Source organism: Apteryx mantelli, chromosome 2 (assembly GCF_036417845.1).
Source record: "Apteryx mantelli isolate bAptMan1 chromosome 2, bAptMan1.hap1, whole genome shotgun sequence".
NCBI classification, from domain to species: Eukaryota; Metazoa; Chordata; class Aves; order Apterygiformes; family Apterygidae; genus Apteryx; species Apteryx mantelli.
In genome coordinates, this window is record NC_089979.1 from 27,017,928 (window position 1) to 27,036,916 (window position 18,989).

Sequence of the window (18,989 nt, forward strand, 5' to 3'; positions counted from 1 at the left end):
TATATTTATATATTGCAAGATGCTTTAACCATTGAGTATGAAAGAAGTGGGGATTCAGAGACATTTTCATTTTCTATATGTGATTAGCTTTGCTAAAAAGAAGCAGCAACATTTGACTGGGCAAATACCATAACATTGTTCTTCCAAATCAAATAAATTAATCCTGTTTTCTTTACTCGGGAAAAACTGCTTGTTGTTTTGAATATATGCAGTTCCTGCCCTCTAGTCTTCAATAAGGATAGTAATAATGAAAACAGATTATTATAGGATACTGAGCAAATCTAATTGCCTACCGGTTTTCAGCTTTAGAGAGAAGAAAGCTGAAGTTTGTAGGCCTATTTTATCAAATGTGGAATACTTGGGCCTTGATCTAGAAGAAGGCATAGACATGGGCTTTGTAGCAGTGATGGTCCTTACTTAAGGATTTAGCTGGGCTGGAGCTAGACTGCTTCACTCCTTGCAAGACATAGCCCTAAATGAATTACAGACTTGGAGAGCAAACATGTCTTGAATCAGTTGAAATTCATAGACTGGGGTTTGCTAGTGGATGGTAACACAAGTACTAGACCTGTTGCATTTGTACAAAGTCTGCTAGGCTGCTCCTAGCTCAGGCATTTTCCGTGTGCACAAGCAGCTGAGGCAGCCCACTGGCGTGCTGGCACTGACGTCTGGCTCTGCCACAGATCTGGCTGCTTCCACCCCCACTCTCGTATGACCCATTTCAGGACCCAGCAGAAAACTCTTCACCACACCTTTGTTGGTTCCCTGCAGGATTAGTGACTTGCAGTGGTTCACAGAGGTCCAGAAAGTGCTGGGACCAGTACATGGGGAGCAGCTGGAGTAGGAGAGGCAGAGGGAGCACAGCAGCCCCGGTGGGGGGCAGCTGATAAAGGGTCTCAAGCTGTCCTGTGGGACTGCTCCCTCTGTGCCCTGCTACGGGGGAACATGAGAGTGCAAGCCAAGCCCAGCCTCACGCTGTTCTGTGCTTTTTAATGGTGTTGGAAGTGAATTATATGAACCGAAATCTATAAAATGCTGAGCACTTCCCCATCTTGTACAGCATCTTCTAATGGGAACCGTGACATGAATAAACACTGGCGGTTAGGAGTGGCTGCGTGCTCAGGGATTGCCTGCATCCCCGACGACTTGGTGATCTTGACTTGAGTGAAAGGAGACGAAGCTGTGGCACCTTCCCAGGTTCATAGTTACAGAGAATATCAAAGAAAATCAGCAAAACATACCTTCTTTATCACATACAGAAGGCTGAGTCCTCCTCAGCTTTTACTTTCCTGAGAGGAAACTCACACTCCTTGCAGTGTGCAGAATTCCTTTGAACGTTCACCCGTCTACCTGAGAGCAATCATCACAGCTGCAAAACAGAAAGGTAGGGCTGTCACCAGCATGGCAAGGATACCACTGTGCAGCACAGTGCTTCCAGACATGTGCCTTCTTCAAGACAGAGGCAGTGAGGCATATTTCTTTCCCTTCTGTCAAAGAACAGGAGGCCTTTAAAAATAGAGATGTGCCCATAGACACAATTTTGACAATTAAGGGCATAATTGAATCTTTTGGAATTCAGGCAACTTCTGTGGTTGAGGTCAGTGTGAACTGGCTTGCAAAGGTGATGTTTCTATTAGACACCTTGATGTTCTTTAAAGAGATGTTTTTTCCTCCACTTGTTTCAACCTCTGGAAAGCCATTGATAGGTCACAACTGGGAGTGTATCTTTTCTTGCATTTTTTTCAAACTCAGATCGTTGGCTCGTGTAAATTTTGCTGTCTTGAGTGAATATTTTTGGCTTTGCTTCCCCCCTCCCCATTTTCTTTTAAAGAAACTTCTAAATTTAATTTGGAAAAAATCTTTAATTTTGCATGCTGTCTGTCTGGTAGCATATGGATCTTTAATACGCTTCACAACGTGGCTATATTCATATTTATAAAGTAAATTAGAACTTCAAAGGAGGTGTTGCTGCTATTTATGTCAATAACAAGTTTTATTTTCTAAACTTGTTGGGAATGTATTTACATAGCAGAAGCTTGCAACTTCCCAGGAGTTCCTGGGGCCTAATAGGGCAGTGCTGCATCACTTTCAAGTTTCTCGAGGACTTCTCCCTGTTTGAAATGCCTGTTTCTGTAAGAGCCTTTGCATTATTGGCAAGCTGTTAATGTAGCCTTCTGGCATTGGAAGATCTCAAAGGCCTTTACAAAACTGGCTGCAATGGGGCAGTCCCACCCCAAGTCCAGGTGGGTGGAGGAGAGTTCAGAAAAAGCTTAGTGTAGGCATGATCTAAGACGATAGCAGTCCTGCAGAGGCTTTCTGTCAGCACGTATTGTGAAGAAGTACGTAGGCCTGAGTGCACCAGCCTTCGCTGAGGCACTGGCTTCAGGGCTGTGTTGCATGTGACGTGGTGCCACCAGCCCTGTGCTAGGCGCCATGCTGCCGTCAGTGGTGGGTGTTGTGTGCTGCCCGAGCTGTTGCTTTGTGGGTCCCAGCCAGCCGTGAGGCATGTGGATTAGTGCAGCCTGCCAGCCCCAGCATCTGGAGCTGGCTGGTGTCCCACATCTCCAAACCTCCTTGGTGGATTTCAGGATATTGGGCTCACCAGTGTTTCGGTGTTTCCAGCGTGCCTGGAACTCCAGTGCACCTCAGGGGCACCGCAGGGGCCGATGCTCACACGGGTTCCTCGCAGGGTAATACCTGGGGCTTGTCTTTTTTTGCATCAGGGAGCAGAAAGGAAAATCCGGGATGAAGAGAGAAAGCAGAACAGAAAGAAAGGCAAAGGCCAGCCGTCTCAGGCCCCGTGTAGTAACTGTGAGTAAGACAAGCCTTTCTCGTTTGGGCTAAGTCCGCTTAATGTGCCTTGTGTCATGACTGTATGACTTTGTGATCTTCCCAGCAGCTGAAGGGAAGTTGAGTACTCTCCCTTTGCAAAAAAAGAGCGATATCACCTTTTTCAAAACAATGACTGACCTGGATTCTCAGCCAGTTCTCTTCATACCAGACGTTCATTTTGGAAACCTGCAAAGAACTGGACAGGTAGGAAATAATAATAATGAGATGAGCAGGTGTCCACCTGCTACCCGGCTGCACGTTTTGAGTAATGTTTTACAAAAACAAAGCACTGTTCCTGATGACTATTTCAGCTATCAGTTTTGGTAAATGTGGCTCTTGACTAGCCTGGCACTGAGTGCACTTAACAAAGACCTTATAAGAGACAAATGCCTTTCCTAGTTCTGGGTGCAAGAAAGGAGTTTATACTTCATTAATAACAGACTGTTTTGTGTTTTGTTCTGGTTTTGTCATTCTTCTGCTAACAAGAAAGAATGGAACAAATAATCAAGAAGTAGAAGATTGATTTGTGACTGACAGAAAATCTTTTTTGAAAATGCTAGTTGGCTTGATGAAATAAAGTGCCACCTTGTGGTAGAAGAGATCCCCCTCCCTGTGATGGTTGAAAACAACGACCAAACTCTTAAATGTATAATGAGGTCAAGAGTAGGTTCACTAAACACCTCTGTATATTTCTGTAGGCATCCACTAGAGATCTGATAATTCATTAGAAAAATATATTCGGACTCTAAAATATAGCAGAGGGAGTAAAAATCTACCATGCTACTTCTAATGTTCAGTGGTGACTTACTGCTGAAGTCATGGAGTCATTATTACCAGTAACTGTGACAAAGTCTTTGCTGACTTGACTTTTTAAGACCTACTTTATTGCTTATGGGGAAACTGCAAACCTGAATTTAGGATCAGCTCTGACAATTTTTTAGATATGAACTTGCTATTTATTATGCTCTCAGGGAGCGGAGTGAGACCTTTGTATGTGTGTTTATAAAGACAAGTTGTGGATGATCAAATCTTATATGCATCTTCCTATAAAGTATGAAAGTAATGAAGATTAAATGAGACTAAATTTGAATTGTCATTATTTTAAAGCATTCAGGATTGTGGTAGAGCAAAGCACAAAGACCGCAGACATTGCAATCACAGCTGTCACTGACTTATTCTCCAAAATTGGAAAGACTCCCACTCACATATCAGTGCTGGGTACCTTCTGTTCTCATGACTTTCAAATCAGAATGTGGATTTGTCTCAAAACAGAAGAAGGTGGAGCATTTCTTAGTACATGGAATCCTGTAAATAATTTTCTAAACTAACTGGAAGATACCCAGTTTGCTAGCTCTTAGGCAATGTTCAGTCCTGACTTTTAATTCTATATTGGTTGTGGTATCGGCCTTTCTGCTATCCTGAACTTTTCAATTGTGTTTTATATTTCTTAACAGAAAAATGGTTTATTCTGACAGTGTTCTGTAGCCACTTTCAGCTCCTGGACTTGGAATAAATTACAGATATTATGGAATGCAGCTTTGCACACACACCTCTGAACTATTTTCCTTGTTTGGATTCAGAGGTTAAAGTAAAGGCCTATCTGGCTAAGCATTGAGGGTCCCAGTGAAAGCCAAATGTGCTCTGAATTTTGCCAGTGTGAGTGCTGGAAATTTGTCCAAGGTCCCTCCTTCTGCTTCTGGCAGAGCTCAGGACTCTGGTGCTATGCCTGCGCCCCACGTTTCCACTGTAATTCAATAGCTGAATGTTCAGGTACTTGTTGGTACGGACCTGCATTTCAGGCATGTTGTGAGGAATTTGACTGACTGTTTTGTAAAGCTTTTGACAATGGACTGTGATTTTATACCTCTGCTGCAAATATTAGCCACATTTTCTGCTGTTGTAAATTTGGTCTCAATGAATGTGGATTATGCTGATTTACACTGAACAAGGATCTGGACTTGTGCATCTATCTACAGAATGTGCAAAATAGATATGTATCATCTGTACCATTAGTAATTGGATTTCTATTAGGCTTGTAGTTTAATATTGGCCTTTATAGTTTAATTAGGTTTTTCAGACAGTATTAAATACATATAAAAGCTCGTGAGTGTTGTGGCTTAAATCATATTAAGGGTAATTTAGGTGAATAGTGGTCTGATTTTCAGGACTGTAAAATAATTGAAAAAATGATATAAACCAGAGGACAAGACAGCATCTGTCGAAGTGCTTTGATATATTTCCATTAGACAATATTCAACAGCAGTTTTTCTAAGCTGCACTTTCTCCAGATCACCATTAGAAATATAGATGTTTTGTTTTATAGAAAGAAAGGCATTTTTAACAGATGGAGAACTGCAAACTGGTTGTTGTCTTTACTCCCTTTTGAAGTTACTCTGTTCAGCAGGTGTCTGAGCTTTGGGAATAATTTTTTTTCTACCTTTCTAGGTTTACTATAATACGGATGATGAGAGAGAAGGGTAAGACATTTATTGTTCCACAAATTTTACAGTTAGCAGTCCAAACCCTTAGAAAGCAGACTCAAAACACAAAATCAAATAAAATTAATTTCCTTTCTCCCCCTTCCTTCATATTCTTCTATCACTAATTGTAGGTACATAACATGTAGAACTGGTAGAAGTTTCTTTTATGGTAACTTTTTTTTTTCTTTGTGTGAACTGGCTTTTTATAATATCTATTTGTTTGTACATTTCCAAGTAAAATGGCCTGATAAGCCATAAGGTTCAGTACAGAGGCAGGACAATATATTTGATAATAAAGCACCTTTTATATAAAGGTTCCCAAATCACTTCAAAAACAATCTGTCCAGGAATTGTTTAGTAAAGCACTGAAATTTGAAAGCTGTTTAGCAGCACACATGTATGTATGACAAATATAGGAATTGCAGAGAGAATGCCCAAATACCAGAAGAGAAAGCCAGAAAGGGAATGGGAGATCCTGGGGAGGGAGAGAATCGGAAGGGGGAGCACAAAGTATTGAGCTTTGGGGGGACTGAGAGAACTGCAGAAAGTCCCTAAAATAGTGACAGATGTCACAGTCTAAGGGCTTGAATGTCTTTGGCTGAAGTTCGGCCAGCATTAACTGTAACAATTGCAACTCCCTTACTTTTATAAGTTGCTTGAAACCCTCAAGTCTGAGAGCATGGAGTAAGACAACTGAATTCACAAATATGCATGCAAAACATGGCCTGCAGGAGGGAGCGGCTGTGCACCTGCAGCTAACATTGACTTCCAAACTTTAGGCCCTTTTTTTCCTTTTGTGAAGCTCCTGCTCTTGGTGAGGCTCAGGGGACCTTGGGAAACACAGGGTGTCCCTGTGCCAAGCGCGCTGGCTTCAGTTCCCTGCTCCGCGATGACGCGGAGACGCGAGCCCTGCAGGGAGCTGCCGAGAGGCTGCGGTGGCAGCAGCCTGGGGGCAGCAGCTCCTTGGCACGGCGTATCACAGCACCCAGCTGGTCCTGGCCCCCCGCGCTGCTCCTTCTGAACTCACTGGCTTGCAAGGTCTTGGCTATTTCAGAAATCTTGTCAGCATTTCCTGAGGCTGTCTCCTTGACCTGAAAGGGAAGGTGAATCCATGTTTAAATGTGGGTTTGCCTCCTTACTTAGCTCTTACTTTTTTTCCCTCTTCTTCCATAAATATTTAAACACTTAAAGGCCTTTGAGTTTTCTAACTCATATGCAGCTTCGGGGCGGGTTTACCTGTCCTAGTCAGTCAGTATAGGGCAATTTGAGAGGCTTGGAGAGTTCAGATAAGCATCAAGAGCTAAATCCTTGTAGTTTCGGGTCTGCTGTTACTTGAATAGCTAGTGGGGTTTTTGCCAGAGTGCAAAGTGAATCATATCTGTTGCTGGTGTCTTCTATCTTGTCGGGAGTGCAGCTTTACCCTGACATGGTTTGTGTGGTGTGTTTTCTAGTAGCAGTGTCCTGGTCAAAAGGATGTTCCGGCCTGTGGAGGAGGAGTTTGGCCCATCGCCTTTGAAGCAAATGAAAGAAGAAGGTCTGAAAAGAGGTAACGGTCAATTGTCAGGAGTTAAAAATAACACTCTGGGATTCATGCCCTCAATCTGCAAAGGGTAGGGTTGGCTCAAACCAAGCTGGTTGCTTGATGCTAGTGCAACTGTGGGGTGGATGTAAGAAGATAGCATTACACCTGCCAATATAAAAAGAAACATTTTGTCAAATGCTAACAATGATTTAAAAGCAGACAATAAAATGGGTTGTGTACTGTCTCAAGAAGGGATGAATAAACAAGTTTGTATAAAATATAAAAAAGCTAGAAAGTTTCTTGATCCTTGGCCACACTACATAGTTCCAGTAGCAAATCTGTCATTGTTTATTTTTAACTTTTGCTCATCTTTTCTGTTCTGGCTGGGATCACAAGCAAACATGAAAAATACACTGGGTCAAATACAGAGACCGTACACAGGCAAGTTCCTGCCAACTACAGAGTGAGATGAGCCTGAATAACATCTCACAACTTTTCTACCCAATTAGAAAGTTAATGCATGATCAGATATCCTCTAGCAGACCTAACCAAAGTGTTTAAGAATTTGTTTCCCTTAACTGTTTGTTACTGCTCTAAGTGACATTACCACACTCACATTTCATATTCTATACTAGGCAAGCTCCTGTTTACCAGTCCGCTACAGTGTAGGTTAACTTGAACAGCATTCAAACAATGATTTAGGTAAAGCTGTCAAACTTTGCAGTGAAGGTAAGGACGAGCATATGGGGTTTGGTCCACCATATCTGCTTTGCATACAGTCACTTCCCATGCAGTGCTGGAGCAGTGACCTGTAGGTGATCACTTCTTGCACTGCCACAGTTAGACACTCTGAAGAATATTTGTCATTTCTTCAATCTCATGAGTTCTGTCATGTAAGTTTATTGGAGACTCCAGGGGTGTGAACAACTCATGTAACTCAAACTTGCAGATGTTTTGAGGTTCATCCATCAGTTTGTGAGACAGCAAGGCAACAAGCCACAGAGGTGAACTCAGTTGTTCTTAGCTATGCCATCTATAAGACTCCTTTGAGCTTCATAGGAACAACTTCCCATGAGCCTGCACTTGCAAAGTTTCTCTGTTAGTTAGAATGGTGTCCATGAACCAGGGCAAGCATGCAAGGTATGCAGCATGGAGGCAGATATCTCCTTGGAATAAATGTCAACATAATCTTTTAATTTAATCTTCAGTTAATTACTTAAGGTCAGCACTGGCCACAGACTTATATCTGGTTGTCCCAAAGCCCTGACCAAATTCACCTGATCAGTGTGGGCTCCATCAAGCAGAAGGGGACAGCCACAAAAGCTGTGTAAAGAACCTTCTTCTCCTGCAATTTCACCTGGATTTCCCAGCTAGAAGCATGGAGAGCTGCCTGCAAGGAGGGATTGGTTTGCTTTGATTATTCCTCTCCTTTGCTGTGATAAATTGTTTTAATATCATCCAGGAATTGCAACCATTTCAAGGGGAAGATTTGAAAGAAAAAATTTTTTTCAACTGGTGACAAAACTATGTTAAATAATTAAATCCAGCAGAGGCATGGATTCAGGGAAGCTGGAGGATGCTCTCTTCACATCCCCTTCCTGTTCAGTGGTTCTTGCAATGTGGACTGTGCTGGCGGGCAGCCAAGCCCCTTCCAGCTTGGCCTTTGCTCTGGTGAACTTCCTGCCATCAGGAACCCCACATCTGGGATTGTGCTAATGGAGCATAGCTCAGCTGAGGCTACCCATTTGACCATACTATCTTTGCCACAGAAGTCACCGGATAATAAAATGTTCTGCTATTTTTCCCAGGCTGAGCTGTGCTAAAAGCCTTTTTTCTCCCAGATTTATTTGGTACAGCAGAATCAATAACTCTGGAGAGCTGATATAGATGGGTGTAATATATAAGACAGAACACATTTTGTATGTGAAAACATGTATTAAAGGGAATGTAATCCAAAGGTGGGTCATTATCAGAACCACTCAGGTTGGTAGCATCCAGTGAAGAGCCAATCCCAGCTGAAGAACTGAAGTGGTGCATGGTGTTGCCTTGTGCAGTTTCACCTCTGCCTGTTGGATCTAATTGTAATACTGTCCGCTGGAAGCAAAAGTATTAATGGGCCACCCTCAAGAGAAAAGATCTGAAGGGGTTTGCAAACCATCAGTAAAACAAAGTTCATGTTCTCACACAGCAAGCTGCATCCTTTTGAATTTGTGTCTTTCATCTCCTTGAGCTCTAAGGGAGGTACAAGTGCCTGACACAGAAATGTAAAGTATGTTAAGCTGTACCAGCTGTGCAGCACAGCTAGTTGCTTGGCTAGACTTGTGGCCTTTTCCTGTTTTGAGTTCTCGCTAATAGTTTTCAAATCACTTTTCCTTTCAGATTTTATTGGAGTTTCCCATTAATTATAAATGTAGCAACTGTGTTACAGACCAGGGAGATTTCCAGCCCTGTAAGCCTCAGCCTGAAGAATGTCATATTTTTTTCTAGCTTTTTTCTCTCAGGAAAGTCAAATTAAATTACTCTAAAATATTTTGGATTCATGAGACTTAGGGTTAGGTGAACTGTACCTGTGGAGAACATAATTCACTCTGTAGCTCTGTCTAGCTAGAGAATTTGTACCTGGGCAATTAGTGAAAACCCCAAATATAGAAAAGGAAAGCTGGCTGCCAGTCTTGTCTAAATGCCACATCTCCTTCCAGAGGCCACTTTTCAAAGAGTTTAGTAGTTGGGCTTTAGCTCATGGTGTCAGTCTGATTGGGCATTGGTAGTGCCTGGCCTCAGACATGGCTCATGGCAGAAGGTTTTAGTGTTACATCATGTTTCTAGTTTCCTTTTCGCCACGTACCTGTTGCTTGTTTTCTGCCATGGCAGATTTGCCAATCAAGAGCCAAGCAGTTAACCTTTTTAGAAGAAATAACTAGCATTGTTCTTCTGCATTCACATTTAAATCCCCAGTTTAGTAGCCTGGCTTCCAAAAATCTCCCCAGATGCAGCAATCTCCCTTGACTTCAGCAAAAGCTAGTTGCCACTCTGCAATTTTGTAAATCTGGCTACTTCATAGGCAACTAAATATAAATTCGTCACCTGCATCTTTTGCAACTCTTTTTAACATCTACAAAGCATTAGGGAGCACAGTGGCTTTCACTGCTGGCAAGAACGTTTAGAACTGAAGCCAGGTAGTGTAGAGGTTAGACAAAGTTGAATTTATCTGACTTGCTCTCAAAAAATAGCTCACTGCCTGGTAAAAGATTTTTTTTTCCAAATATCGCAATCTGTACTTTTAAAGTAAGACCATCTAGATGACATGAACATGGTGACAGCAGGATCAGAGGGCATATAAGTACTAGTTGTGTCACATCATCTTAATCATGGCTTGACGTTCGGTGGCAATACTGCTGAGCCAAATCAAGTCATTGCTGCCCTTTTCCCTCCTCGCTGACTGCTTTTCCTGCTGTAGGCCATCCCTTCTGTTGTGCCAGCACAAATGTTTGTGGGCCTTCCTTATAAACTGAAGCGGTGACCTCATCTGTCTGAAGATCAACCACAAAAAAGGGTTATTTTTTCTCTTGCATCTGCTCTTTGAGACAGTTCACTGTCCAGGAAAGTTCATAGAGACAGGTCAGAATAACAGAGCATAAGGGCAGGAATGAGACGGGGACTTCTTAAGCCATCATTGTCACCAAAAGTCGTTTATGGAAAAGTGCCTTAGGGAATCAAAGCCAGGGTTTTCACACCTGTCAGGGAAAAAAAAACCCTAACAAACCCCCATATGTTTACTAATCCTGGCTCTCTGTGTGTATAACAGTGATTCAAGTTCTCCATTATCCTTGTAATGGATCTTTCATTCAACATAATTTTCCCTGACAAGCCAAGCACAACACAGAGATTTAAAGCTCAGGATTTGTAATGTATAATGTCCCTAACTTTAACCTCAGACTGAGTGATTATTCCTTCTTTCAGATACATGTTTGTAATTATTAAGGCTAGCAGATGGTCCAGATGTTTGAAAGGCTGGGAGTCACAGGACAGCCCTCTAGTCACAAAAAGAGAATTATAGAATTAATAAAAGTGTTAGTCCAGGTAAAACTAGCAGTTTGAGCAAGTGCTTGCTCATGCAAGTAAACATTTCAAAACCAGAAAAGTTAACAGCTGCTCTGGATTTTTCTTTGTTCTTTTTATATACTGACAATTATTTAGGTTGTAACCCAAAGTTATCTCATCTTCTAAGTCTGTTACCTTAAAAAGGACACTATCAGGCAGGTTCCAAATAAATACCAAAATGTGGTAGAAAGGATCTGGCTCTTCCTGCTTGTGGGAGCAGTTTTGTGGCTAACATTTCTAAATTAAAGAGAAAAGAAAACCCACCATTGCCTCTGGAGTCTGGTTTGTAGACCAAGACTGGGGACTGATCTGACCAACCAAATTTTAAACCTTTTTCAGTCGTTTGAAAACATAGGCAAAGAAGCTACAGTTCTCTGCAAATAGCTCTGAGTTCATGCTGCTGCGGTCTTAAATTGAGAATTAGCTCCCATAGAATTGGTTCTGTATGAAAAATACCATCATCTTTCTCAGTTTATCTGCATATATTGTAAAATTAACTAATCTGGCGATGATGTCTTCTGGACTGTAAGGGTTAGAGCTTTCAAAAGTTATCTTTCCCATCTATCAAAAGAGATGATTACCAATGGAGTTTGTCCCCTAGAAATATAAAATATTTAACAATGCATTTGTATTTGTCCCTGACATACAATACTGCTACTTGAAAAGACTATTTGTTAGGGAAAAATCGATTTCAGAACATCTTATTTAACCTGCTGTTTTATCTGAGTAATAAGAGATTACATATAAAATATCTGTCTAACTATTATGCTAATTCCTCTTGTACCTGTGTGCTTTGCTTTTGCCACATAATCAGTGAGTTTCCTACTTTTGCCTGAACAAGCCTGAAGCTCAGTAACAAAGGAAAGAAGAACAGCTAGAATAGGTAGGACAACATGATTGTGAACCCCTAAGATCTGACAGGATGTCTGAGGAGAGGAAGAGGAGATGTACAGAAATACCAGTTGCATTGAGGTACCTGAGTAGGGGTAGTCACTGCAATAAAATGCCTATCTGCCAGTAATGCTTTTGAATGTAAAGCCTCAAATGACTTGGACTCATCCTTTCAAATGACTAATTTTCCAACTGGCCAGTTTAAAGTCATCCATGTGATAACATCAGAGAGTACTACTTCTTTTCATTGCTTTTTTCTCAGAGACTCAACTAAAGGCAAACCAGACCTGCCCTTTCTGAATGTCTTTTCCCAGCTTTTTGGATGAAGGCTGGAGAGGTGCAAGCTGAGACATAGGTTTAGGAAGAACCAGTTTGTGTTTTTTGTCATAAGACCGAGGGATAGAGCCTCAGTGACTGAATTTCTACAAAGCAAAGCCCAAGGTTTTTCAGCTGGGACTTCTCTTATTTCAGTAAATGGAGATTTAAATTTCTGAAGATATAGATTACTTGCATTAAATTAAATCTGCTGGAATTTCTTTGTTTTTCAAAGCAACCATGATGTGTCTTCCATGTTTAGATTGCTGATGACATGAGATTACCTTTTTTTTAATGATGCAAACCATCTTCAGCACTTCTTTTTATCTGTCATAGATTGATATTTGTCTTTCTACTCAGTGTAGGTTGTTTCATCTGTTCAATTGACTGGACCTGCTCCAAGTTTGACTCTCTTCTGTTTCAGTGCTTTTGTATGTGAGGAAGGAGACAGATGAGGTGTTTGATGCTTTGATGCTGAAATCACCCACAGTAAAGGGGCTAATGGAAGCGGTAAGTATCCGATGTCCTCACATTGTTTATCTTCCTTTGTAAGCAAATCTTGAGATTTTCAATGTATTATTGAGATAAAACATAACATAGAGATGAAATTATTCTTAAATATATTTGAAGTATTTTATCAAGGTTTTCTAGAGCGTGCCTCTATCTGAAATGCTGGCATATTCTGGATTCAGTGCTGTCAGTAGGTTGCTGAGATAAAATAGACTTGCAGAGCTGATTTATTGGAGACCTGAGCCTTGAGGAATGGCAGTAATTAACCAGTGTCAGAGACAGGGGAAGAATCAGACTCTGTTTTTTGAAATGCCTCTTTCTGCACCAGTGATTCAGAGCCTGTTGAATTGTCTCCTGTAATGCCTACCAGCGCGTCCATAGCTATTTTTGACAAAGAGCTCTCACTCCCAGAGTGACCTGCTCAAGCCTGCTTCTGTGACTTGATTTTCTGCTTGTTGTCCATTAGCTGTGATCATGAGTGGATATTTTGAATTTAATCCTGTGAGCAGAGGTCTAGTAGAGATGTGAAGGTTGATGAGGGAACAGTGAAGAACCAGTCATGTGTCTCACTGCTTAGGTGGGGGGACTAATGTGAGACTGACATGTGGGAAGCTGAGCTGAATTCCAACCTTGGCTACATGTAGGAGAAAAGATGGGGATGGATGAGCGTGTCTCTAGAGAGCTCAGTTGAGTGCTAAAAATAATATATTTATACTCTCATAAAATTATCGCAGTCTTGTTGCATGTACCAAACACTTAGAAAGCAGTAAAGATTGAGTTACCTTTATTTGGCCAATAGCAGAAGGCAAAAGACTTGTGATTAGTGAAGCTGTTTAAAGGACCTGTTCGAATCAATGTTCTCTGAGGATATTCAGTTGCATTATAATAATGACTTAACTGTGCTTTTGCCAATATTGTTTGTTAACTGTGACTGGGTCTCTATTGGTTAGGCAGAAAATAAAACAGTAAAACAGTAACACTAAAACAGTAAAAGCCAGGTTTTGCTTGAAGAGGCTGCAGTCTGATTCATGATAAAAGTGTAACGTGACTTGATTTTGTCTTTGTAGGGAAGTTAAAAGTATATTGTAATCCTTCTATAACCCTTCAAGCTAACATGAATATTTTACTTTCATTATTCTGTGTATCTCCTTGCCTGTTTTTCCAACCACTGTGTAATACAAAAACTAACAAAGCTGGTGCAGACAGGAAAGGTTTCTGCATACCTCTGTCAGCACAGCTGCTGACTCAGTGGCATATTTTCAGCACCAGAGAAATCTGATCTGTTGTGAAATGTCCCAGATCATTGAAAAGAACACATTCAGAAAATTTTAATTCTCTTTGGTAGGATATAGTGAATAAATCAATGCCAAAAAGCTGTCAGATTGCATACTCCAAGTATTCTCTCTACGTTCTTTTCAGCAAATCGTGTAATTCTGTAATTGTACACATTTTAAACACTGAATTCTAAATTCAGTGCTAAGATCTTAGAAACCAAGGTTTAGAACATTATATAGCCCCAGGTCTGAAAGGCAATGATCCTGAATCATATCCTGCTTCTCTGTTTGTGAATTACCCACATTTTGTTTATCACATTTCCTGGTCTTTGGCTTTCTCCTGATTTTCCATGAATAATGACATTGTTTTCTTAGATACTATGTTTGTTTTATTCTTCTTGTATACTCACTTTCCAAAAGAACAATCAGATTTCTTCTGAGATCTCTTTCTTCTGACAAATATCGGAAGGTTTCAGGTTCCAGGGATAGGGCAAATCTCAAAAAATGATGCATATGTTTGTTTCTTAAGATGTTTGCATCCTATACTAGTCAGACTTGATCAACAAAAAATATTGAAACAATCACCAGTCACAGAACATCGTGCAACTATGTGGTGACAAACCAGCTCCAAATCCTGCTCTCAGACTGATCCAAATTCAAGTTAACTCTGTGGATCTCAGTAGATATTCCAGTTTTATACTGTGCAGAATAAAATATATATTCAAGTTGCAGAGGGCAATCTAAGTTGGGAATTCAAGCATCTCCCAATGTCTTTCTACAATTAGAAAGTAATAGGTGAGTTCAGCAGAGCCTGTGTAGACCACAGTTTATTAGATATCTGTCTATGTATGTGTCCCATCTGCGAAGGTAGGGCCACACACCAGGCTATTCCATAGAAATGAGTTGGCAAACATGTATTCCTACATACCTCAACCAGCCCAGATGTTGTCCTTTCTGTCTCCCAGCCCCCAGCAGAGGAAGTCTTTCTGGTGGCTTCTGCAATCAGATGTGTGCTACAAAACAGACTTGCCATGCCAGTGGCCTGCAGCCCAAAGGGACACCTGTCCTGTTGTTTCGGTGCCACCCTGAAGGCTGTGACTACTTCAGCCACCCTAAGGGAAGGATAGAGTTTCTGCTCTGAAAATTGGAAGGAGGAAAATGAAGATGAGAAAGGAAAATATTCCAAATAAATAAAGATATCTTTTCTACTGCATTGTAGTCTCCTTGGGGGCAGGTGAGAAGATGTTTTGTACAGTGGTTGACAGTAGCGGTTTTCCTTCTGAGTGGGCAACAAACCTGCTTCGGAGGAGGGTGTTAATTGAGATGTCCTAGCAGATGCTAGCTCTCTACTTTCCCAGATTCTACAACAGGACTTAGCATATTTGCACTGGAGACTTGTCTTCTGAGCCTTGTGAGTGGGAGGCTGTCCCATATGCCCACTTTGAGCCTTGCTTCCACAGCTCAACATTTAATATAATTGGTTGAATCCATAGGGGTCCCTGAGAAATGTGCTTATTCAGTCAGTTGGAAGTCTTTCCCAAAGCTCACTAATCCCTACATGCTATATAAATCCTACACCTGTCAGAAGCAGTGTGACAGGCAGGGCCTTCTTAGCACTACCTCTAATAGCTTACATAGAAAATGGTGTCCCAAAGTCCCAAGCCACTTTGAGGAACATTTGTTAGGAGTGTTTGTTAGGTATCCCAGATATCCTAGGAAAGTTTTATTTGGAATGTGCAGAATGCTGTATATTAGCTGCTGTTAAACAGACTTGACACAAGAAGGTTTCTCCCTGCTTGTTTATTTGCATGGAGTCAGAGAAAAGTGTGTTTAAGTACCAATCTTTAGAATATCACTAGGCTTCAGAGTTAACAGGCTAGAGAGATAGATATGGCATTTCCTCACGTTCACACAGTTGTTGTGACACTGTCTGCAGTTTCAGGTTGCAGTTTGCCTCTGACTTCTATTATGAAGGATTTTTTCAACTGTGGGAAAGGGAGCCATTTTTATTATTCCTTTAAATGAAGGCTTAAATTTAGGGGTACATCAAAGCCGTATATACAAGAGTTCAGCATCAGATTGCTTATCTGATATTATTCTATCCAGCTAGACCATGCTAAACAAAGCTAGAGGGTAAGAAGGAATAAAAGGAGGATGTGAAAGAACTTCTCTAAGGCAGTCAAGATTTGCCCTAACACTATTGCACCTGGGTACCCGAGAGGATTCACCAGCCTCAAGACAGGGAGCCACCCCCCAGGGGCAGCACAAAATGAGATATTGGAGGAAGGCAGCCTTGGAAACACGGCCAAGGAGGAGCCAGGAGTAAAGTGCAGAGTGAGAGGCAAGGTGTAGGTACTTACAGAAGTGCATCTGGCCAGAGGTAGGTGATTCCCTCTACCAGGAATCCTGCCCCATGCATCCTTCCTTGAATTTATGTGCATAGGCTGGGTCAGTTGTGCATGAAAGCCAGGTGGGGCAACCTGTGCAGTCTGTGGAAAAGCAGAGCAGCCAGAATTAGGCTAGGACATCCAACATTGGGACATGTGTGTGCTTTATTTGGAGCAAGGATTTGAACTTGTATCTCATGTGAGTATGCTGACTACCTACAGGCTGTTGAGTAGGTAGGGTACATGTCTTCCTTGTGGAAGCATTTCCACCCTGTGCGTATAGTGATATAGAGAAAGATTGGTTTTATAGGCTTATAGTAGTAAGGACACTCGTGTGAGATACAAGACAAGGAGGGTGAAGCCAATCTTTTCATAAATGTGTGAAGCAGAATGCTCCCCGCAGCAGGGAGTGTGTGATGGTGCAGTGTATGAGCTCCTGCAGCCTGAATTAGGCCTCTCCCAAAACAGATGAAGGGATGGAACCAGGACTAGCATCAGTATCTCTAGCACCATATCCAGAGGGGCAGTGAAACATGCCAGTGTGAGTAAAACTGAAGCAGCAAATACTACTCACCAAACTTAACTTAATTTGCATTTTGTTCACTATTAGGTGTAAAACATAAAGAGTGAGTGAGTCTAGTGTATCTTATCAGTTACTCCTTATATATATCCTTTCCTTTCTGTTTGTAGCCACAGATGTATATTGTGGTCAGAGGAAACTGATTTCAGTGAAAAAGTTTTATTGGTTCTTCAAAACCCTGAAGTTGCACTATACTTTTTAAGTACAAAATTGTATGTTAGGTAAGATGTCAGTTATATGAGTATAGGCAATATATAGCTAATTAATTCTCTTTCTTGGAAAATTCTGGCTCTGTCAGGATGGAAGCCTTGCTTGGGGTATTGTGGCTGTTTGAATCTGTCCTTGGTGCTGAGTTTTATCCATTAGTTCCTTTTCATTCTTCATTTCATGATGACTGGTTTAGTTTACCTTTCTAAAACATATTTTCTCAAAGGCAGTCTGAACACAAACACACAAAAAAGGATTTTACAGTGACTGGTGTTTGGCATCTTTAAATGGATTTTTAATTGTGCATTTCAGTTCTCTAATGCAGAAGAGAGAGTCAGCTATTTAGCTGCAACTTCATTTCACCTTGGAAGAGCAGGAAGCTTACTTTGGTTGACGTAGAGTACCACAGAACATCGATCACTGACAAAAAGCCCCTTGTCTATAATTATTTTGCCCTTTGGGACAATCCTTTTCTAAAAAAATGAGCCATGAGAACTGTTCCCTTAAAGAAGAGTCAAAATTTGGAAAGGAAACTGGGCTCAGACTGAGGACTCAAGGACACCATCTCCATGAACAACATGCAGGCTTCCTGCAGAATGGACATCCAAACAAGTTATTAACACACTGCTGCAAAGCAATGCCAAAGCATCCCAATGAAGTGCTTATTATTCTTGGTAATTTATCAGCTAAGAAGTCTTCCTTCAAAAGCTTTCCTATATTTTCTGCTTTATTCTTTTTGGTGATTCACACCCTATGAAAACTATAGTCTCCAAGTTTCTGGATGGAAAAAGTTGTATTTTTTTTAATCAAAATGTTTAGGATTATTCCTCCCCAAATCGTCCTTAAATGAAGCTATTGTATCATTGTGAGTGACTTTTCTACATCATGTTGAAGTTTGCAGGGGTTGTGTTTTAATGTCTTATGTAAAGAGAGATGTGATTACATCCTATGCCTCATTAGTCTTTAATGTAATTTTTTTATTCTGGTGATTTCAGATCTCTGAGAAATATGGGTTGCCAGTCGAAAAGATTGCAAAACTTTACAAGAAAAGCAAAAAGGGGTAAGTAAACTAACTAACTAGGGACTAACACTAGCTAGGGACTATTGCTGGATCCTTTAGAAGCATCCAGAGATCCCAGTGATGCTTAGAGTAACATTCTGCTTGATATTATAAATGCTTGTAGGACACAAGCCCATAACCCTAAAGTCTTATTGTCTGTGGAGACACCAAGAGGTGGCAGAGGAGGAAACATGAACTTCCAGTCTATGTCTGACCAGTATTTGTACTGTGGAGGGACAGAATTTGTGTTTGAAAAATATATTTGAATAAAGTCTGTTTTGTAGACTCTATATACCCAATAACACTGTGGGCACTAGCATGGGAGGGGCCCAGCCTTTACTGTGAATGCAATGTGGAGTTTCCCTGCAATGCTAGGAGGCAGTAGGCCACTGCCCAAATCTGAAAGGCAGGCAAGTTCAGGGCAGTTAGCTGCAGGAGTTCCAACTGAGTCAAATTAGATGTGAGCATCACAGCTGTGATTTTAGAATAGCTGGGCCATAAACCTTGCCATAAACATGAAATTCTCCATTTTAAATTTTTTTGCTTCTAAATAACCACAATATTCTAGTGATACCATTTTAAATCAATCAGTTACTTTCAGCCATAACTCTAGCTTAGGGCAGTCTTTTGTCTAGGGATTTTGTTAACTTTTGAAAAGAAAGATGAAACTTCTCAAGCTCTGCTTCTTTGTAACACTGGTTCCAAGTGGTACCTTTGTTGGAAGAAGCTCTTTATGGTAAAGAGTGAAGAAAACACTTACACTTTAAGTAAATAGAATGGAAAACGGTTTGTCAGTATTCTCACATGTAAGCTGAGTTCTTAGGCCTGCA

The 18,989-nt window shown here is 41.0% G+C and overlaps 1 protein-coding gene across 1 annotated transcript in view; it reads left to right on the forward strand.

Moving 5' to 3' along the window:
- GRHL2 (grainyhead like transcription factor 2) overlaps positions 1–18,989 on the forward strand; it is a 58,213-nt gene that overhangs the window by 34,562 nt on the left and 4,662 nt on the right. Inside the window, 6 exon segments of the mRNA XM_013941958.2 lie at positions 2,724–2,811; positions 2,897–3,036; positions 5,278–5,309; positions 6,764–6,858; positions 12,566–12,651; positions 18,095–18,159. Coding sequence (XP_013797412.2) covers positions 2,724–2,811; positions 2,897–3,036; positions 5,278–5,309; positions 6,764–6,858; positions 12,566–12,651; positions 18,095–18,159 — 506 coding nt within the window.